Genomic DNA, 18769 nt, shown 5'->3' on the forward strand with positions numbered 1-18769 from the left:
AAATACAAAATATCTTCCATTGGATTTTCATTACAAATATCATAATTTAAAATTTTGAGCAATGACGTGAGTTTTGTAATAACTTCTTAAAATAAAATATAATTTTGGAATAGAAAACTGGAGCATATAAAAATGAAGAGGACAAAAAACAACCTTCCGACATTTATGGTTAAATTAATTACCTCTACTATTAAGAGAGAGATATGGGTAATTAATTAAATAATTAATTATAGTATATATGATTATTTATAGTGTTTAATGTTGTTCGGGGAGTGTACAAATCTGACGCCAAGGATCTCTTTCTAGGCTGCCTAATCCTTCTCTTCGTCACATTAATCAATTAATTAATTAATTATTTGTCTTTTAGGATAAATATCATCCTTCCTCTTGATTATTTAATTTAATAAAATCATCCCAATATTCTAACATCTCATCAAATTATTGATTATATTAAAAAAAATATATATATAAAATGATCAATTATGAAATAATTGAATAGAAAAATGAATCTGAGAAATTTAATATAAAAGTGTAAATTTATCAGCTTAATCTTCAATGTGACGTTAAAACCATGGAATTTGCTCAAACTGCCTTTTAATGTAATTGATGAAATATTAAATTAATTGGTAAAATATTTAAAATACAGTTACCAGTCCTCTATTAAACACATTCAAAGCAAAGAGGAAGCATGTGTAAATATCACATCTATAATTAATTGCATAACATGTATTATTTAATATAAATCTGGATCGCGACAGCCACTAAAATAAGGGATATGTTTTGAGTTTATTTACCGAAATACCATTTATCTTCTTACCAAGGCTATTTTGCTTCGTTCTATATTTTTTATTTTATTAAATAAAATCTATAATTTAAATGTTTAAAATCGAACTTATATTATAATAAAGAACCCAGTAAAGTTTATACTATACAGAGATTGTTGTTAAAACAGAAAAATCTTGTAACCATCAATATTAAACACATTGTGTGACCAAATAAAGTATCAAATCAATCCAAAATTAAAATTCATAAAAGAGGAAAGAAAACAAGATATAAACATTTCTAAATTATTATATTAACCAAATATCAGTTATTTGTTTTAAAATTTGAATTTTACAAATGGTATACCACAATACCGGCGGAAAGAGCAAAGGGGCATTTTGGATATATTCTAAAAACAAGGGGTAGTTTAGGACATGCATCCATCTTCTTCTTCTTCCTCCCTCTCCCTCGACAATTCCCACTGAAAACCTGCCTAATAAACTGTAGTAGTAAATGACATTTACAATTTCCGCCATTGATCAGTGCTGAGCAGCAGAGAGAAAGAGTAGAGAGTAGAAAGAGAAAGAAGAGAGAGATTGGTGTACGTGACAATTCAGCGGTGCAACTGCTACAAACTTAATGCGGTTAAATTACACCAATCAGATAACGTGTACATGTGCATGGGTTAAATTGTATGCTTACAGTTTTATGTATAAATTTGTACATCTTATTAACATGTAATGATTCTAGAGACCTTCATTATATCTTTCTTTGCAGATGTCCTTTGATGGAGATGTAACGATTGGAGCTGAGCTTCTTCGTCAATTTTGAATCGGCCGCTCAAACAATCCTTGAAAACCTACACCATTTCATAATCCAAGTATTTTGAATTCGTCCATCTCTTTCGATTCTCCTTCGGTATTCCAGATTTGAAAGGCGGACTGTTGATATAGTGTAAGTTCCCGTCCCTTGGTTCATCAGCTAGCAGATTTTTGAGACTGTTATTTATTTTTGTGCTTTTGGATTCTAATTTCTTGCAGGCAGGTAGTTGAGTGTTTATCACGTGAAGATTCTGATGCTTTAGCTTTGAGGTATTGTCACATCTTCTGTACTGATTTTGGATCTAGGGAACAGTCTCATGCACCTGACCTGAGTGGATGAAGGCGGTTGACTTTGATGAAATAGTTCGCTGAACAGTTCATTCAAGTGTTATTTCCGTATAGTGATCGGAGAAAGTGTTTGATTGTTTATTCTGAAGCGAGCAGAGTGAAATCTACTCGACATTAAGTTCCTTGTAACTAGATCTTCAGAGTGAAAGAGGAGGCATAAAGAGAAGAAAAGAAGAGATTCCTGTTTGAAAGTTAAGTATAATGAACCGAGAATTGAAGCGTGGAGGTAAGCTGGAGAAAGGCTCCGATGTCGCGGAAAAGGTTGTGGTCGCAGTGAAGGCGTCAAGGGAGATTTCTAAGACTGCTCTCGTGTGGGCTCTGACTCATGTTGTTCAGCCAGGAGACTGCATTACTCTCCTCGTCGTTGTACCTTCACAAAGTCCTGGTACCTTCTTCTTTCTTCTTGATTCATTTTTAATTCCTGGATTTCTTTTTCTTGCGATTGAAATTTTAGATCGAGTTGGTTCATAACCATGAGTCAATTCAAACTACGATCGTCTTGATTCTTGACCTAATTGCTGAAACTGTTTCCATTTCAATGTACAAATATACTTCTAGGTCTGATTATAGCTATGGTTCCAAATAGCCTAATGAGTTGAAAAATTGGTACCCTAACTTGACAGAGCTTTCTGCCACTATTTACATCATTATTTTGTCTTTCTTTTTGTTTTATCTACCAAAAATGTCACAAGCTTTGTTTTTGAACAGAATCTGCATTATGATTTGTTCCAGTTCATTCTTATTCTCGTGAGTGAGGGTAACTCTGAAAGTGTAATTGTTCTATTTTCACTTATCCTTTATTACCCATGAACAAGCCTGATTGGTATAGCTGTTCATACTCTTTTTCTTCTGTAGTACATATTAAAATCTGACTTTTGTGAAAAGAATGAGTCAACAAAATATTCCTGATTTGACAAATCTGATAGAATGATTGTTAGATTTTTTTTTGCTTTCTGTTTGCGATTCTTTCTAAGAAAAAAAAAATCATTAATTTTTCTGGATCTTAATTTGTACAAGTGTATCATTCTTTTTTCTTAGTAACCCTATCTGTTCTTGAAATATCCTTGGAGGGTAACATGGAAATAATTATTCACCAGGAAGGAGATTATGGGGTTTTCCTAGATTTGCTGGAGATTGTGCCAATGGACACAAAAAGTCTAGTGCTGGGACAAGTTCTGATCAGAAATCTGATCTAACCGATACTTGTTCCCAGATGATCCTTCAGCTACATGATGTTTATGATCCTAATAAGGCAAGTCTTGAATGAAACTCTTTTCTTGTTCTCACTTGAAGCTCTTTTTGTTTTTGTATTTTTCTAACACTTTCTTGATTTGATTGTGTTCAATTAGATAAATGTTAATATAAAGATTGTTTCTGGATCACCAAGTGGAGCAGTTGCGGCTGAGGCCAAGAAAGTTGCAGCTAACTGGGTCATATTGGACAAGTAATTTCTTAACACTACTTGCCTTTTATTGTATGTTTAGCTTTTTCTTTTCTACAATCAAACTTATATTAAGAAGACCGAAATAAAGAGTTAACAATAGAAGAACAAGCGGAAAAAAAGATATTACAAACATCAATATCTCCCAAACATAAAAGATAAAGTGTATTTTGATTCATACGATATAATGTCTTGACCATCATCATGCATGTAGGAAACCAGCTCTAACTAGTCAATAATAATTATATTTTTGAACTCATCTAAATGATATGTTTAGCTCGATCTATGAGTTCATTGAATTCCTTTCTTTGGCATCATCCCTTAGGCATTTGAAGTATGAAAAGAAGCAATGCATAGAAGAGCTGCAATGCAACATTGTCGTTATGAAGCGTTCCCAGCCAAAAGTTTTGCGGTTGATTTTGGCTGGCTCCCCGAAAAAGGAAACTAAAGCTGCATCATCTCAACTAAGCCGGACACCTGAGAGACAACCCAGAAAGGAGAGCAAGAATGTGGATTCCATACGAGGACCTGCTGTGACTCCAACTAGCAGTCCAGAGACATTCACTGCAACAGAGCCAGCCACATCGTCTGTCAGCACAAGCTCTGATCCCGGGACTTCACCATTTTTTATTCCTCAACTAAGTGGGAAGCTGAAAAAAGTGGAAATTTCTGGAACAAAACAAATTCAAGATTTTGATGATTCAGGTTCTGAGACCGAAACAGACTATTCTCAATCATCGAGAAGTCTAGGTTTCCAGCCATGGATGGATAGTATTATGGATGTTGATGAAAGCTGTTCTCTGAAATCAAATCCCAGGAAGCAGCAAAACTCAGCAACTAAGACCTTGATGGAGAAATTCTCCAGAAATGATCGAGATGCTGGTTTTGGATCACCTTCATACAGACACGATACAGATTATAATGGAAATGTGAGAGATGCAATCTCCCTCAACCGAAATACAACTCTTGGCCCTCCTCCTCTTTGTTCCATATGTCAGCATAAGGCTCCTGTTTTTGGCAAACCCCCGAGATGGTTTACATATGCCGAGCTGGAACTGGCTACAGGAGGATTTTCTCAAGCTAATTTTTTGGCAGAAGGTGGTTACGGTTCTGTTCATAGAGGTGTCTTGTTGGATGGTCAAACAGTTGCTGTTAAGCAACATAAGTTGGCAAGTTCTCAAGGAGATCAAGAATTTTGCTCTGAAGTTGAAGTACTTAGTTGTGCTCAACATAGGAATGTCGTAATGCTGATTGGGTTCTGCATCGAGGAAGGAAGACGGTTATTGGTGTATGAGTATATCTGTAATGGCTCACTGGATTTGCATTTATATGGTAATAATAACACACCTAATTTTCAGCTTCAATCCATTTTCCTAATTGATAAACATGACCTTTTTCATGATTTTGACAGGCCGTCAAAGAGCTCCATTAGAGTGGTCTGCAAGGCAAAAGATAGCTGTTGGAGCAGCCAGAGGTTTACGGTACCTTCATGAGGAATGCAGAGTTGGTTGCATTGTCCATAGAGACTTGAGGCCCAACAACATCCTCCTCACCCATGATTTTGAACCACTGGTACTGAAAAAATTATATATATATTTTTTAAATAATGAGTATTTTGATTGATGATTTGAATGATAAATATAGATTGTTAATTTCTTGTTAGGTTGGAGACTTTGGCTTGGCAAGATGGCAACCGGATGGAGACTTGGGGGTGGAAACAAGAGTACTAGGAACATTTGGGTATGCATTGGATTATTTACATTAGGATTTTGAAATGTAGTGGTAATGACATTCTATATATAAATAAAAATGCAGTTACCTGGCTCCTGAATATGCTCAAAGCGGTCAGATAACAGAGAAAGCTGATGTTTATTCGTTCGGGGTGGTATTGGTAGAGCTAGTCACGGGAAGAAAAGCAGTGGATATTAATCGGCCAAGGGGTCAGCAATGTCTCATTGAATGGGTAATGTTTATTTTAAAAAAATGAATTTGTCCTGTTTTGTAAGATTATATATATATAGGGAAGAATTAACATGATTTATTATGTGACAGGCACGTCCACTGCTAAAAGAAAATGCATTGAAGGAACTAATAGACCCGCGAATGGGAAGTGAATTCGATGAACAAGAGGTGTATAACATGTTACACGCTGCTTCTTCATGTGTAAGGCGGGATCCTCAATCTAGACCTCGCATGTCACAGGTAAAATAAAGTTGTTCCCCTTTCAAAATTGGGGCAGTTTATTTATTTATGTATTTGTTTTTGTTGGTGTTAAAAGGTGCTTAGGATACTAGAGGGGGATGGAATTTCGGATTCAGGTCGCCTGTTGAGTTCAGGACTTGATGTTGGAAGCCGGAGTGGGAGGATGTGGTTAGAAGATGCCAAGGAAGGGTTAAACGGGAAGCTCTCTCTTGATTCACAAAAGAGACGGCGATAGTTTTTCTTTTAGGACGACAGCCTCAATCAAGCAAGGATGGAAATTTGGGTAAGTGCTTTTTGTTTTTGTTTTTTTGCTGCAATCTTAGATTTTATGTATAGTGTAGTGGAGTGGAATGGATTGAATTGAGTGGAGAGGTGCATTAGGATGATGATATATGTTGTTGCTTGTGTCAATTAGAAAGAAACCATTTGAGTAGACAGCTTTTCAATATTCTGTTTCCTTTTCTCCAAATGTTCTTATTTTTGTGACCTTAGAATAATATGCCAAACCATGTTTTATGCAATTATACAGCATTGCTAACCACTAGTATGAAAACGTTTTCTAATAAAAGCCCATTCTATGTAGGATCTTAATCCGGATTATTTAAATATGTTTTATCCAACCAGGCCTAATTGGTAAACCTTCATTAAAGTTAATATTTCAAATTGTCTAAAATGTCAAATTATATAATACAAAGTGCGGCAATACAAGTTCATAACGGTGCAAAAATCCCCGCAATGGGAATTCAATGAAGTGCAAAAATCCCCGCAAGGAAACATTAGTTGTTTCCTTATATTATATTACTTCCTCATTTTAGACCTAGCGAACCTGAGGGAAGAACAAGAGTCGCGATTGTAACCAAGTCAGTTTGGAAGATGAAAATTCATGTGAATGAAAAAAAAAATAGACTGCTATACATAATACATACTCTATATGCATTCCGCCCCTGTCGGATGATGGTAATGTGCGACCTTGTAGGCTTTCCATGGCGTAGCTTGCTTGTCGAAATTCCTGTAAAATTTTCATCCATTTTCTAACTTATGTTTTCCTCTAATAAAAACAGGAAATTCATTTGAAAACCATTTTTTTTTACTTTACCTTAAAATCAGCAAAAGCAACTGGCATTCCAACTCTAGACCGAAACTTGATGATATTAAATCCAGGATAACTGCCACAATTTAAAAAAAAGTATAAAGTCAGAAAAAACTAAAACAGTTTAAAGAAATAATGAGAGTTTTCATTCATGAAGCTTACTGAGAAAAAACCTCTTTCAATTCATTCTCATTGCAGGTTGGACCTAGATTGGCAATAAATAAAGTAGTGGAAACATCTCCCTTTTCTTTATGTTCCTGCGATGAACAACATGCAAATAAAATAGCAATAAGAGAGGAACATTCAAACTATCGGTTCTAATTTTTCTTTTTTACTCACATTAGCAGCTGCTACAGCATTAACATGATTAGTCGATGTTTCGTCACTGCCAACAATACATCAAAATAACTTGTAAGGTCCACATTCAAAAACTACAAGAGATATGCATATCATTCATTCTGCATGCAAGTCAACCTTTTTCTAACCGCCAATTTATCTTTATCATTAAAATCAGGCTCATTATTCCGCGATGGTTCTTCCTCTGCACTTTACCATATATATGTTAAAAAGAGAGATCTGTATTTGCAAACGAAAATTTTCATTCATGTTTGTTTTTCAATCCAAGTATTTTCAAATGGGGTAATGCAAAATCAAGATAGTAAAAAGAACAGTAGTAAGTACCATCATCACTTGATGCCTCTTGTTTATTATCAGTTGCAAATTTGTTTCTCTTGTCAATAATTACATATGCTCCATTGTTTCCTGAGGAAAAAAGAAACCAAATTTAACAACTTCAACAAATAAGATACTAGAAAATATAGCTAAAATAATTACCTGGACTTATTTTTCTTCTAGAGTTTGATTTTGCCAATTCAATATTCAGGGTATATCCATTTTGGGGGTCAAATTTTACACCCTGGATGATTATACATGAAAAACTTAGCAAAAATATGAACATACATTAAACAAGCCTTACTAAAAACACATGAATCTGCTACAAAAGGATGCCACTAACATTTAGTGAATGTAGAGCTGCTATTGCTGATGAATTGTTAACAAAAGTAGCAAATGCAACAACCTGCAAGGACAGATGCATGTCACATTACACTAAACAAGCACACAAAAAGGCCAATCAAATATTATAAAAACATACTGAGTGCACAACCCTGCAGAGAAAGAAAGATTCTGAAAGGAATTCTTTTTTACTAATTATAAATTCTTATATAGTGTAGAATTTTGTAGAAAGAAAATTTTCTTCGTATATTTTGGAGATATTTTGAATGTTCTAACTAATACGAGAATACATATAGGCAATACAAACATAAGCTAATTAAATAATACCAATTGGAGTAAATGGCTCTTAAAAATGTAATGTTCTAAAGGTATCTAAATCAACACAATTCCATAGAAATGACAGTATCTGCATATGAAAAGAAAATATGGTAATTTTAACCTCATGAAATGTTTATCTAACTTTAACTCATTGTAGTACTTATAATCTACAAACCAGATTTCCAAGGAGCATAATAACTTCATCAGCGAATACCTAACCCTCTCAGCCATGTAAAGTATCCAAAACTCTTCCATTAAGATGGAATGCTCACTGTGTTTATATTTTTGTTGTTGTTGTTATGTTAACACAAACAGAAGATGCAGGTACTAACTAATCTGTGAGTAAGTGCAGACAGAAAAGACTTTATCATCATAAGATTGTACTAATGCTTCTAGCCTTGTTAAGAGGTTTAGTGTTAGTCTTAGGTTTGGACAACACAGATGATGAATCTAGATCGATCAAGAATGATGATCACGACTTTGATCCAAGTGATGTTAGGCTGTTTATGTTAATTCAAGTGGAATTAGATGATGAAATTTAAAAACAAAAAGCAAAAACCTAGTGATCAACGAGGACTGATGACTGCTATGAGAACATTAACCAAATTACGAATGCTACCAGATCAAGCAAAACACGATAAATGATAAAGAAACCTGAGTCCCACGGCCGGTATATTTGAGCTGACAAGACTGAAATCCGGGACGGCGACGGAAGAGATTATGAATCTCTCGGGCTTTGACGTCTTCGGGAAGACCAGAAATGTAGAGAGTGTTGATAGCATCTCTCTGATCTGGTTGATTCATATGGTACTTTGGATCAAACACCGCATTTCTCTGATCTGGTTGATTCATATGATACTTTGGATCAAACACCGCATCTCTCTGATCTGGTTGATTCATATGATACTTTGGATCAAAGGCAGCCGCGTAAGTGTGAGCCATTTAGGCGTTATGATCAAGGAAAAAATGGCGTTATGATCAAGGAAATGATGCCGCTGAAACTAAAGGGAAAGAAACTAAAGGGAAAGAAATCACTCCCCGCCAAAGCCCCAGCCGATTGAAAAGACTTATAAATTTGTCCCCTTAATTATACAATCTCACCAAAATAGCCCGTCAACTTTTATTATATCCTCAACTTTTCCAACACTTTTTAAATATTTAAATCGATTACGAACAACATGGAGTTTGTTTTGTATTGTGAATTTTAAAATAATATATAATAATTCAATAAATTATTAAGACAACATTATATTATAAATAAATAACTAATTCTCCTCAGGAGGATAATTTTATAACTATATTTTTTACTAAAAACAATAAGGAAAAGAAAAATGAATGGCCGAGTCATCTAAAAGCTACTTTCTCAACTTGGGAGCATAGTTTATGGAAGAAGTAGGAGTAGTAGCTGACATTGATGATGATATGATGAACCAAACAAAGAGTAAAAAAAAAGTTACAAAAGAGTAAAAAAATAAAAAGAAGCCCACTCAAACACTAAATTACTATCCATTATAACTGCATTGAGATTGAAATCTCACCACTTTAATATTTCTTCAAGAGAAAAAGCTACAAGAAATATCCACCCCCCAGACCTCTTCGTTAGTCGAGTCAATCAATCAATCAATCTTTACGGAGGAGTAGATCTTTCTAACGAACCAGAAGCAGGCGTAGAATCCCACCGTACCTGTCAACACGAAGAACGTGTACGATATGATCAACATATACCCAAAATAGAGAATTCCCGACACGACTTTTGTGATCTCCAGTTTCGTGAAGAAGTAGAAGATCGAGTAAAGAAACAGATACAACGCAGATGATCCGGCAGTGAGATATGCCCTCCACCACCAATGGTAGTCTTCGCTACACAGCTGGAAATAGCAGAGCACTATCGTTATCTCCGCACAAGTGATAATAAGAATCACAAACACTATAGCTAAGAACCCGAATATGTAGTAAAACTGGTTCAGCCATATCGACGTCAAGATGAAGAACAGCTCAATGAAAACCGCTCCGAATGGAAGAATCCCTCCAATGAGTACAGAGAATATAGGCTTCATGTACCAAGCCTGCTCCGGCACCTGTCTCGGTATTTTATTCGTCTTCACTGGATCGTCAATGGCCGGTTTCTTGAAACCCAAGTAACTGCCAACGAATGCCAACGGGACTGATATACCGAACCATAAACAAACGAGTGCAAACATGGTCCCGAAAGGTACTGCTCCAGACGACTTCTCACCCCAGATTAGGGCATTCAGGACAAAGAACACCGAAAATAGAATTCCTGGAAACATAAAAGCTGTTTTCAATGTAATCCTCTTCCATTCGGTGCCCTTGAACATTTTATAAAGCCGCGAGGAAGTGTAACCGGCCAATAAGCCCATGAAAACCCATAATAGAACCATGGCGGTCATTAACCCTCCGCGATTGGACGGTGATAGGAAACCAAGGACTGCGAATAGCATAGTGACAAGTGTCATTCCGAATATCTGGATACCTGTGCCGATGTAGACACACAGTAAGCCGGAGTTTATTGGTGGCCTGAAAACATCTCCGTGGAGGAGTTTCCATCCAGTTTCCTCTTGGGCTTCCTCTTGAGAATCCAGCTGATTGTAATTTGCAATGTCTCTGTACAGAGTCCTCATCATTATCATCGCCACCATACCAGATAGGAAGAGAACGATCATCAAAGAGTTTATTATGGAGAACCAATGAATTTGATCGTCGTTCATGAGGAGGTAAGTGTCCCAACGTGATGCCCACTTAACTTCGCTTTCCTGGATGTGAAATATAAATATCTTTAAACTGTAATCAACCTTAAACAGAAAAAAAAAAGAGCATATCATTCAATTTCAGTCAGATGGCTGTACCTTGAAAGTCACATCATATGTAAAAACCACCTCCTTATCTGTATCGACTTCCTGTGGGACAGTGCTGCCTTGAATAATATTCTTTGTATTCTGATTGCAAGTGGTTAATTGAGGGTTCTTCTCATCCCACTCCTTGTACTCGTGATTAATACTGTTCATGTGAGATGAATGTGAATAGAAAGAAAAATAATTCACCATGAGAAGATATTAATATATTTTGTGATTATGTGCAACACAAAATTCAAATATGAAAAATGACTATCTGAATCTATCCCCAGCTTGGACAAATCAACAATCAAACATTATACTGTGGTAATCCTGTTATATCCAACCAAAAAAGAAAAACGGGAACAAGGAACACAACTACACTCAAATATGGACAGTTTGGTGTAAAAGTGGATTATTTTAATAAAATTATCAAAATATCCTTGGTATTTAGTGTTTTGAAATATTATAAAAATAAATAAGGGGATTTTAGTATTTTGTTTGATGGTTTGAATGATGTGATTGAAGAAGTGATCGTTGATTGGATAGTGGATTATTTGGAAATAATAAACAAGGCCTAAAGCATTAGCTGGTTTTATTCAAAAATATGATGGCTTTAGAAGAATATTGTTATGACAGTTCTCTAGCTGGACCCTAAACAACTATCAAATTTCTAAATTTCACAGAAATGGTATTAGCTTATAATGTGCTCTGCTAGATTCACCAATTTAGCTTTCAGTAGAGAGCTGAAGTATACCTGTATTCATATCAGGTTCAAAAGTCCACTCTCATATATCATATCTAGTATATTATATGCTCTAATAGAAATGTCAATAAAAGTAAAGTCTGAAATGTTGACAACCAAGGTCAAATGAATAATAGAAAAATACCTGTTTTGTGAGACCTCAAATCCTACTATTCGGGCTAGATCAGTTTCAGAATCTTTGTGATACATAACACGGAAGCTCAAGTGGTTATGTATGAAATACTTCTCCTCATTGCTCTGCAAAAGTAAGATACACAAATGAAAGCATGTAAGAACATTCAAAGCTTGTTTGATGTAGTTTTGTTATCTTCTTTTTTTAAATAATCCGTTTTTTTGAAAGAATAAAAATCTTGATTGTTGAAAAAGCAACACAAAGTATAGGCCTCAAGCACTCTTCTCTTCACTCAACTAAGCATTTCTCTTTCTCGGGATTAGATGGTATGGATATAATTTTTTGGTGTTATTTGGGTTAAATGACTAAAGTATCTTTTTAATTTAATATTTAAGAGTTAAAAGAAATAAAGTAACTGTAATTTGGTATTTAAGTGGATGATTTGAATGATGGGATAACAGTCCAAATAACCCTTCCTCAAACAAGGCCTAAAATTGCAACTTACCCCTTGATAATTTCCCTTGAAACCGACACGAAATCCATGTTCATAAGTGATTGATTGACTATTATCCCTCCTTTGCCTAAGAACAGCAACTGGAAGATTGTCAAGAATCCTGCAAAGACATCAAATTCATTTCAGTTCAAATATAACTTAAAATGAATTTAATTATTCTATAGTTAAATAGTCATGTATGTCACAAAAATTTGCAATTCTAACTGTATCGCGATAAGAACAATGGTGAGAAGGCCCGAATGATCATGCTAATAAACTTTAGAAAAATACAAAGGTAGAGTGGGTAAAGTGGCAGCTATAGTTTAATATGCTTCACATGCAGGTCTTACAAGTTTACTCTGTATTCATCATCGATTTTCTCCTTGAAGTTCTTCGCTTGCTCAGCATTAAGCTTTTTCCGGCAGGCTACTTTGCAAGGTTGCTCCTCTCTCATATTGAACTACAACATTCTCCTATTTAGTTAGATTCAGATTGCTTAATATGTGTTCAATAATAATAAACGGAATTCATTTTCACAAATATAGCCGCCGACTATTCCAGAAAAAAACGAGAATATCAGAAGATACTCACAGTATAAACTGAATTTTCGATGCGATCACCTCTAAGAACCTCTCCCAAATTTTCAGCATTGTTCATAATCTTCTCAGGCTTGCAGTAATTTAAGTAATAATAGTCATATGGAAGTTGTGTCTTTGTAGATGATAGCTTGTTAACCTTAACGTATAATGGATCGCCCTGTTGCAATAGCATAACATTCATCAGAAAGCATATACAGCTAAAAAGAAAAGCACTATAGACAACAACGTGATGACTGATTAATCAATTCACCGATGCACAAAACAACAAGCAGACGAATAAAAATAAAGAAATATCCAACACGTACTGACGAGGAAAAGGAAAATAGTTTTAATAATTGAAGCTAAAGGACAATTTTCCAAATCGAAATTGAACTATATAACAAGATCTAATTGAAGTAGACACAAACAGAAAGATCATAGATGAAGATAACAGCTAGTAAAACCCTAGATCAGATCTTTAATATAATAGAATCAAGTGCAGCCGTGTGACAATATCAAAACAAATCAACGACACAAATTCATGGATCGCCGCGAGAAAAGTAGACTTGCAACAAAGAGAGGATAGAGAAATCAAATAAAAATAGCAGAAATGGATTATACACTTGATTAACGATGATGAACATACCCGCTGGAAGTCTCTAGGGGCTACACCGGGGAGATAGAAGCAGTTCGCCGGTGAGAATAGGTGCAGGACGACGGCGAAGAAGAGAGCAGAAATCCAGCCGGAGCTACTCCCCATCTCTAAATCCTAGAGAGAGAAACAGCAAGCTTTGAAAGATGAAATGAGACTCTTGATATAAATTATTATTGAAAGAAAACTTAGCGATCTAACTTTGGCAGAAACATTATTTTGCACTATTTCCAATCTCACTTATGAAAGTTTTGGCTAAATGTACAAATTCACCCTTGAACTTATAAATTATGTAGAATTGTCACCTGACTTTTGGATTACAGACTCGTATAGTTCAATGACCGACACTTCCATCAAACCTCAACTTGTTCAACAATTTTTTTAATTTTATTATTTTAATGTTACGTTAACTCACTAGTCACTATTTATAATAATATCCATCTATACCAAATTTAGAAAACATTATTTTTCATAATTATTGGAGAAAAATGACAGAGTTACAAATCAATTATAACAACATTAATAATAAAATCTATAAGTTATAAAATCAAAAGAATACTAAAAAAAATGGAATCTCTCTCCAAAAGTTTTATAATAGTATCAAGATGACTCATTATTCGGGTGGTAGGATGTAATGATCATAATTATGTCATAATCTTTCTCTTCTGCTCTTATCTTAATTACTATCATTATAAAACAATTGTTTTGATCTAACAATATTTATCTGTTTTTACCTGTTACATTTTCAAGAATATATTATTAAATTGATTTGAATGTAGATAGATGTGCCTCTCTTTTTAGAAAGTATATCAACTATAATATTATTTGAAATAGTGACAATCAACTCAACTTATTGTGATATCCAAACTTAGGAAAGTTTTTTAAAGAAAGTATGTTAAGTACAAATGTTTAGACAAAAATAAAGGTTGATTATCTGTTAGATCTAAATTGATCGGTCGGTTTATCTATAAACCGGGTATTTTCTGGTCAAAGACGGTTTGAATCGAACCCCAAAATCTGATTTTTTGTATGGGTAAGAACAATTAAAATTATCAAATAAGTCATGGATTTGTAATGATTTGATCTTTTGGGGTTATAACCTATATGTAATGTTATATTATTTTGAATGCTTAATTAGTTACATTTTTAGTAAATTTACTTACAAGATTAGGTCTTTTTCTAGGTCAAAATCATTCAAAAGTTGAGTTTGTTTGTCATTTACTGAATACAAGTATACAACAAGCTCAGACTTCAACAAATGGGAATGGGCAGGTTGAACCCGGCTTAAACCAACATTTATCTAGTCCGGTTTGTACCTAAATATTGGAGTTCATAATTGATATGATACAAATTAAGTGAGGCCTTGTAAATCTTTTATTCTCTTTTTTACATAAACTATATTTCATTATCTAATCATAAAAGACTCTAGATGAGAAGTTAGGACTCAGGATTATAATTACAACTATGCAAAAATTCACACTATTCTTTTGATTTTTACTTATTTTAAAACAAATCATTAACATTACTCTTTATATAAGTTGAAACATTTTAAACAGGAAGTAAGTTTGTTTGATTGGGCCACATTTGTTGTTTTAAACCTTGTTCTTTCTTCAAAATCTTTTAAAATTTTTCTCTTTTTTGATAAAATTTATTTTTATCTCCTTCTATGATTTTGAAGAATGGACATGAATTAAAACATATACTGGACAATAGATCCGAATCCTGTTTTGTATAATTAATAAATAAGATTTATAAAATATTGAGAGATGAAATACTTTAAAATTTATGATAAATAATAATTTCAACAAATGTTTAGTGTGTCTATAATAGATTGATAGTATATCTGCATGATACAACATTGATTTATACAAATAACTCTATGTATTTAATTAGCAAATTACTGTTTATTTGCACAAATAGCCATAACTGACATACTTACCATATTGTTTACTTTGAACGTTTTTGTCAATCAAATCATCATCAAAATTCCTTATTCATTTAGCATCAGAATAACATGGGATCCACAATATTTGATTAATTTGTTACAAAATCATAAATTAGATTAAGCAAGACTTTTTATAAACTTATCCCAACTCACAATTTCATTCAAACATCCTTTATAATAAACAAAATTACTGTTTGAAAGGAAATTTCCAAGGGATCTTAAAAAAAAAGTATAAGTCTAATAAATCATACTATTGAATTATAAAGAGTAGTGTAATATTTGGTTAATACGGCTGATGTGTGATTTTTTGGATCTTGAATAACTAAAATAATTTTAGAGCTAGTTTGATACAGGTTTTTAATATTTTTTATTTGATCCAATTTTACATATATATATATATATTTCTATTATATTAGTATTATTTTAATCATAAGATAATTAATTTCATTAACTAGTTTTTATAAAAAAAAAAAATGGAACAAAACTCCGTGCTGTTAAGAGTATTAGAGTCGAGCTTATGATTTATATCTAATGGAGTATGACTTGAGCTCAACACTTTCTCAGTCTATAATAATAATATATTTTCTCATTATTGGCAAATGAATGTATACAATTTATTTATTGTTTTATTTTATCATTAAATGGATTTATAACCTGCACAATCGTCTAAGAAATAAAAATTGATAACAATATGAGATACTAGTATTATAATGAATTTGTAAGAAAATAAATATTAAAATTCAATTTTGTACCTAAAATATAATGTAGTTAAAATATGAAGTCATGATTATATTTGAATGTTTTTTAAGTTAATATAAAAAACATATTAATTAAAAATTCATTAAAATTAAATTATAATTTATAAAATAATTTGTAGTATAAAGTTTATTTTAAAAGGGAGAAATACATTTAACCTAAATAGTAAGAATTGATTTAAAAGATCAAAATATTAAGTGTTCAATTTTATCTGAAAACGTTGAGTTAAAACTAAGACCGGCTGTAAGAAAAAAAAAAGTGAAAGACTTTTTACTTTTAATTGAATTTTGAGTTTGTTTTAAAAAATATCATAACTAATACACTTACATTAAATTAACTAGTAGAAGTTATTGATAATAAATGTATAGGTTATAGTATTCAATTAGTGAAAAAAGTGTATGGCAATAAAAAATTAGTGAAATAAAGTATATAATGGCTATTGATAATAATAATCCTCGTGGCCTTATCGACGACTTGTTTTAAATAAAATGAAAATGTAAAAAGAAAAATTATTCAGTTATCGAGGGCGGCCAGCTCGGGTCCCGGGTCAATAACCGCCTAAGAAAGGCGTTGGGCGGCGGCCCGAATGCTCGATGGACCAATGAGAGGATGAAGTCGGTGGCCCGTTGGCTTATGCAAACGGGTCCCACCAGTTTTTGCGCCTGCCCATAAAGTGTGGATTTTTTATAAGCATAAAGTATGGATCATACGTGTACAGCTAGCAGATCGCATTTTACCACCATTATAAATTTATAATAGCCTAATCTTACAAGGAAAATATTTTTTTTTATGGGATATTGTAATTTACAAATTTTTTTAGATAAAGAAACTTTAAATATTTAAATTTTAACATTTTAATATTATAATTTTTTATTTTTTATCGTTCTTAGCCATGGCAATGTTATGTTTGTTTATAAATTTAATTATTTTGATTCAATTGAAATATTTTATTTTTTAGTTATTGTTTTTTATTTTTATGTTTATTTAGTTAGAAAGTTTATTTTAGATACATATTATTTATAAATTTGATTTTTACGGGTTTAATTTTTATTTTTAATTGTATTATTGTATTGCTGGTTTACTTAATTTTGTTTAATTATTTAATTTATAATTATTAAATTATTTTGTATTAATAGGTCATAACTCAATAATAATGTAAAATTTTTTAAAAAAATAAGTTTTGGGAGTTAAATGTGTATTTGTCAACTCTGAAATTGACATGTAATTAAAATTGAAATATTTAATTTTAAGTTTGGTAGAGTATTAAGAAATAAATTTAAAATTAGAATTTTAATGAAATTCAACCTAGTTTAATTTTATAGTTCTTAATTTCATTTTTATGATTGAAATTGTAATTATATATATATATATATTAATTTATGTTTCTCAGACAAAATAACTTATTATTTTATCATTTAAAACATAATTAAAGTTTTTAATTGATAATATTTTTTGAATTTAAAATGATAAAAATATATTTTTTTTAATTGAGTAAGTTGATATTTTGAACTAATATATTTAAAAAATTCGAATTATTTGGTGTGATTGATCGACCAAACTTGCCAAACAATTTTTGATAAATTTTATTATTTAAATAAATCATGAAATAAAATCCAAACTTGCCAAACAATTTTTGATAAATTTTATTATTTAAATAAATCATGAAATAAAATAATAGTGTTGTCAAATAAAACAACAAATGAAGATGAAAGCTAAAAAAATAAGATCGGATCAATGTTATATTTTCTTAAAATGGTTTAACAATCTGTTTATAAATTATTTATATTTTATAATTTTATAAGATCTTACTGAAACAAAGTTATAATTTTAAAAAAAATTATTCCTTATTTAAATATATAAACTATAAAATTAATTTTATAAATCTAACTTATTTTAATTTTATAGTGTTATTTATTTATTATTTAATTATATATAACTAATAATAATAATAATATATAAATTATATTCTTTTAATTTCTTTTATAACAAGAGAAAATAATAATTAAGTAATTATATATTTTTGTTATCATATTCAAAAAAATATTATAATAAATTAAAAATAAATTGGATAATATTTTATAAAATAAAGCAAAATAATTAAACAATCATATAAATTACAATTAAAAATAAAATATTTATAATATATGAATTATGATATAAAAATCAATTTATATAATAATTTAGTATGTAATTTAAATGAAAAAAAATCATTCTTATAATATAAATTTATAATTATCACCCATTTTATTACTCAATATTAATTAGTCTATTTATCTATTATAATTATATACATATCATTCATAATGTTATTATTATGAAATTGTCTTAAATTTATTCTTGAGTTAATCGTTGTTTTTGAGAACTTATAAGCTCGATAAACTATTGAATAACCTTTTTTTTTCTAGATTTTTAATTTTTAATTTTTTTTTTCTTTTCTAGCCATACTTTTATCGTTATATTTAAAAAGATTTTCATCGATTCTAATATACATAAATCTTATAAAAATAAATTAATTAATTAGTCTAATTTATTTAATTAATTAATTTGTAATGATAAGTGTATATACATGTAAAATGATTTGCATTTCTTTATTTATGATCAACCAACAAAACAAAAGGA

At 31.5% G+C, this 18769-nt stretch overlaps 3 protein-coding genes across 6 annotated transcripts; 1 reads left to right on the plus strand and 2 right to left on the minus strand.

Moving 5' to 3' along the window:
- The first annotated feature begins 1268 nt into the window (after positions 1 to 1268).
- Positions 1269 to 6887, plus strand: LOC124914037 (inactive protein kinase SELMODRAFT_444075-like). Of its 4 annotated transcripts, XM_047454500.1 has the most exons (12): positions 1269 to 1454; positions 1540 to 1716; positions 1803 to 2316; positions 3029 to 3183; positions 3281 to 3375; positions 3698 to 4704; positions 4784 to 4944; positions 5036 to 5112; positions 5188 to 5335; positions 5425 to 5574; positions 5651 to 5857; positions 6863 to 6887. In XM_047454500.1, the coding sequence occupies exons 3-11, from the start codon at positions 2133 to 2135 to the stop codon at positions 5807 to 5809; spliced, it is 2136 nt and encodes a 711-aa protein (XP_047310456.1). In that variant the 5' UTR covers positions 1269 to 1454; positions 1540 to 1716; positions 1803 to 2132; the 3' UTR covers positions 5810 to 5857; positions 6863 to 6887. The 4 variants fall into 4 exon arrangements, with proteins under 4 accessions (XP_047310456.1, XP_047310457.1, XP_047310455.1 ...); XM_047454501.1 differs by lacking the exon at positions 6863 to 6887 and having other exon boundaries at positions 1540 to 1720; positions 1890 to 2316; positions 5651 to 6020; XM_047454499.1 differs by lacking the exon at positions 6863 to 6887 and having other exon boundaries at positions 5651 to 6020.
- LOC124914039 (U2 small nuclear ribonucleoprotein B''-like) lies at positions 6185 to 9033 on the minus strand. The gene is made up of 10 exons (XM_047454503.1): positions 8651 to 9033; positions 7680 to 7742; positions 7499 to 7580; positions 7346 to 7426; positions 7139 to 7205; positions 7004 to 7049; positions 6827 to 6921; positions 6671 to 6740; positions 6501 to 6583; positions 6185 to 6400 (listed from the first exon to the last, which is right to left on the minus strand). Exons 1-10 carry the CDS (start codon positions 8936 to 8938, stop codon positions 6373 to 6375), a joined length of 903 nt encoding a protein of 300 aa, XP_047310459.1. The 5' UTR covers positions 8939 to 9033; the 3' UTR covers positions 6185 to 6372.
- A 305-nt stretch (positions 9034 to 9338) lies between these two features.
- LOC124913950 (transmembrane 9 superfamily member 7) lies at positions 9339 to 13624 on the minus strand. The gene is made up of 7 exons (XM_047454395.1): positions 13444 to 13624; positions 12811 to 12975; positions 12570 to 12679; positions 12232 to 12340; positions 11739 to 11851; positions 10864 to 11014; positions 9339 to 10770 (listed from the first exon to the last, which is right to left on the minus strand). Exons 1-7 carry the CDS (start codon positions 13555 to 13557, stop codon positions 9613 to 9615), a joined length of 1920 nt encoding a protein of 639 aa, XP_047310351.1. The 5' UTR covers positions 13558 to 13624; the 3' UTR covers positions 9339 to 9612.
- Between the last annotated feature and the right edge of the window lie 5145 nt (positions 13625 to 18769).

The sequence above is a fragment of the Impatiens glandulifera genome, chromosome 9 (assembly GCF_907164915.1).
Source record: "Impatiens glandulifera chromosome 9, dImpGla2.1, whole genome shotgun sequence".
Taxonomy (NCBI): Eukaryota; Viridiplantae; Streptophyta; class Magnoliopsida; order Ericales; family Balsaminaceae; genus Impatiens; species Impatiens glandulifera.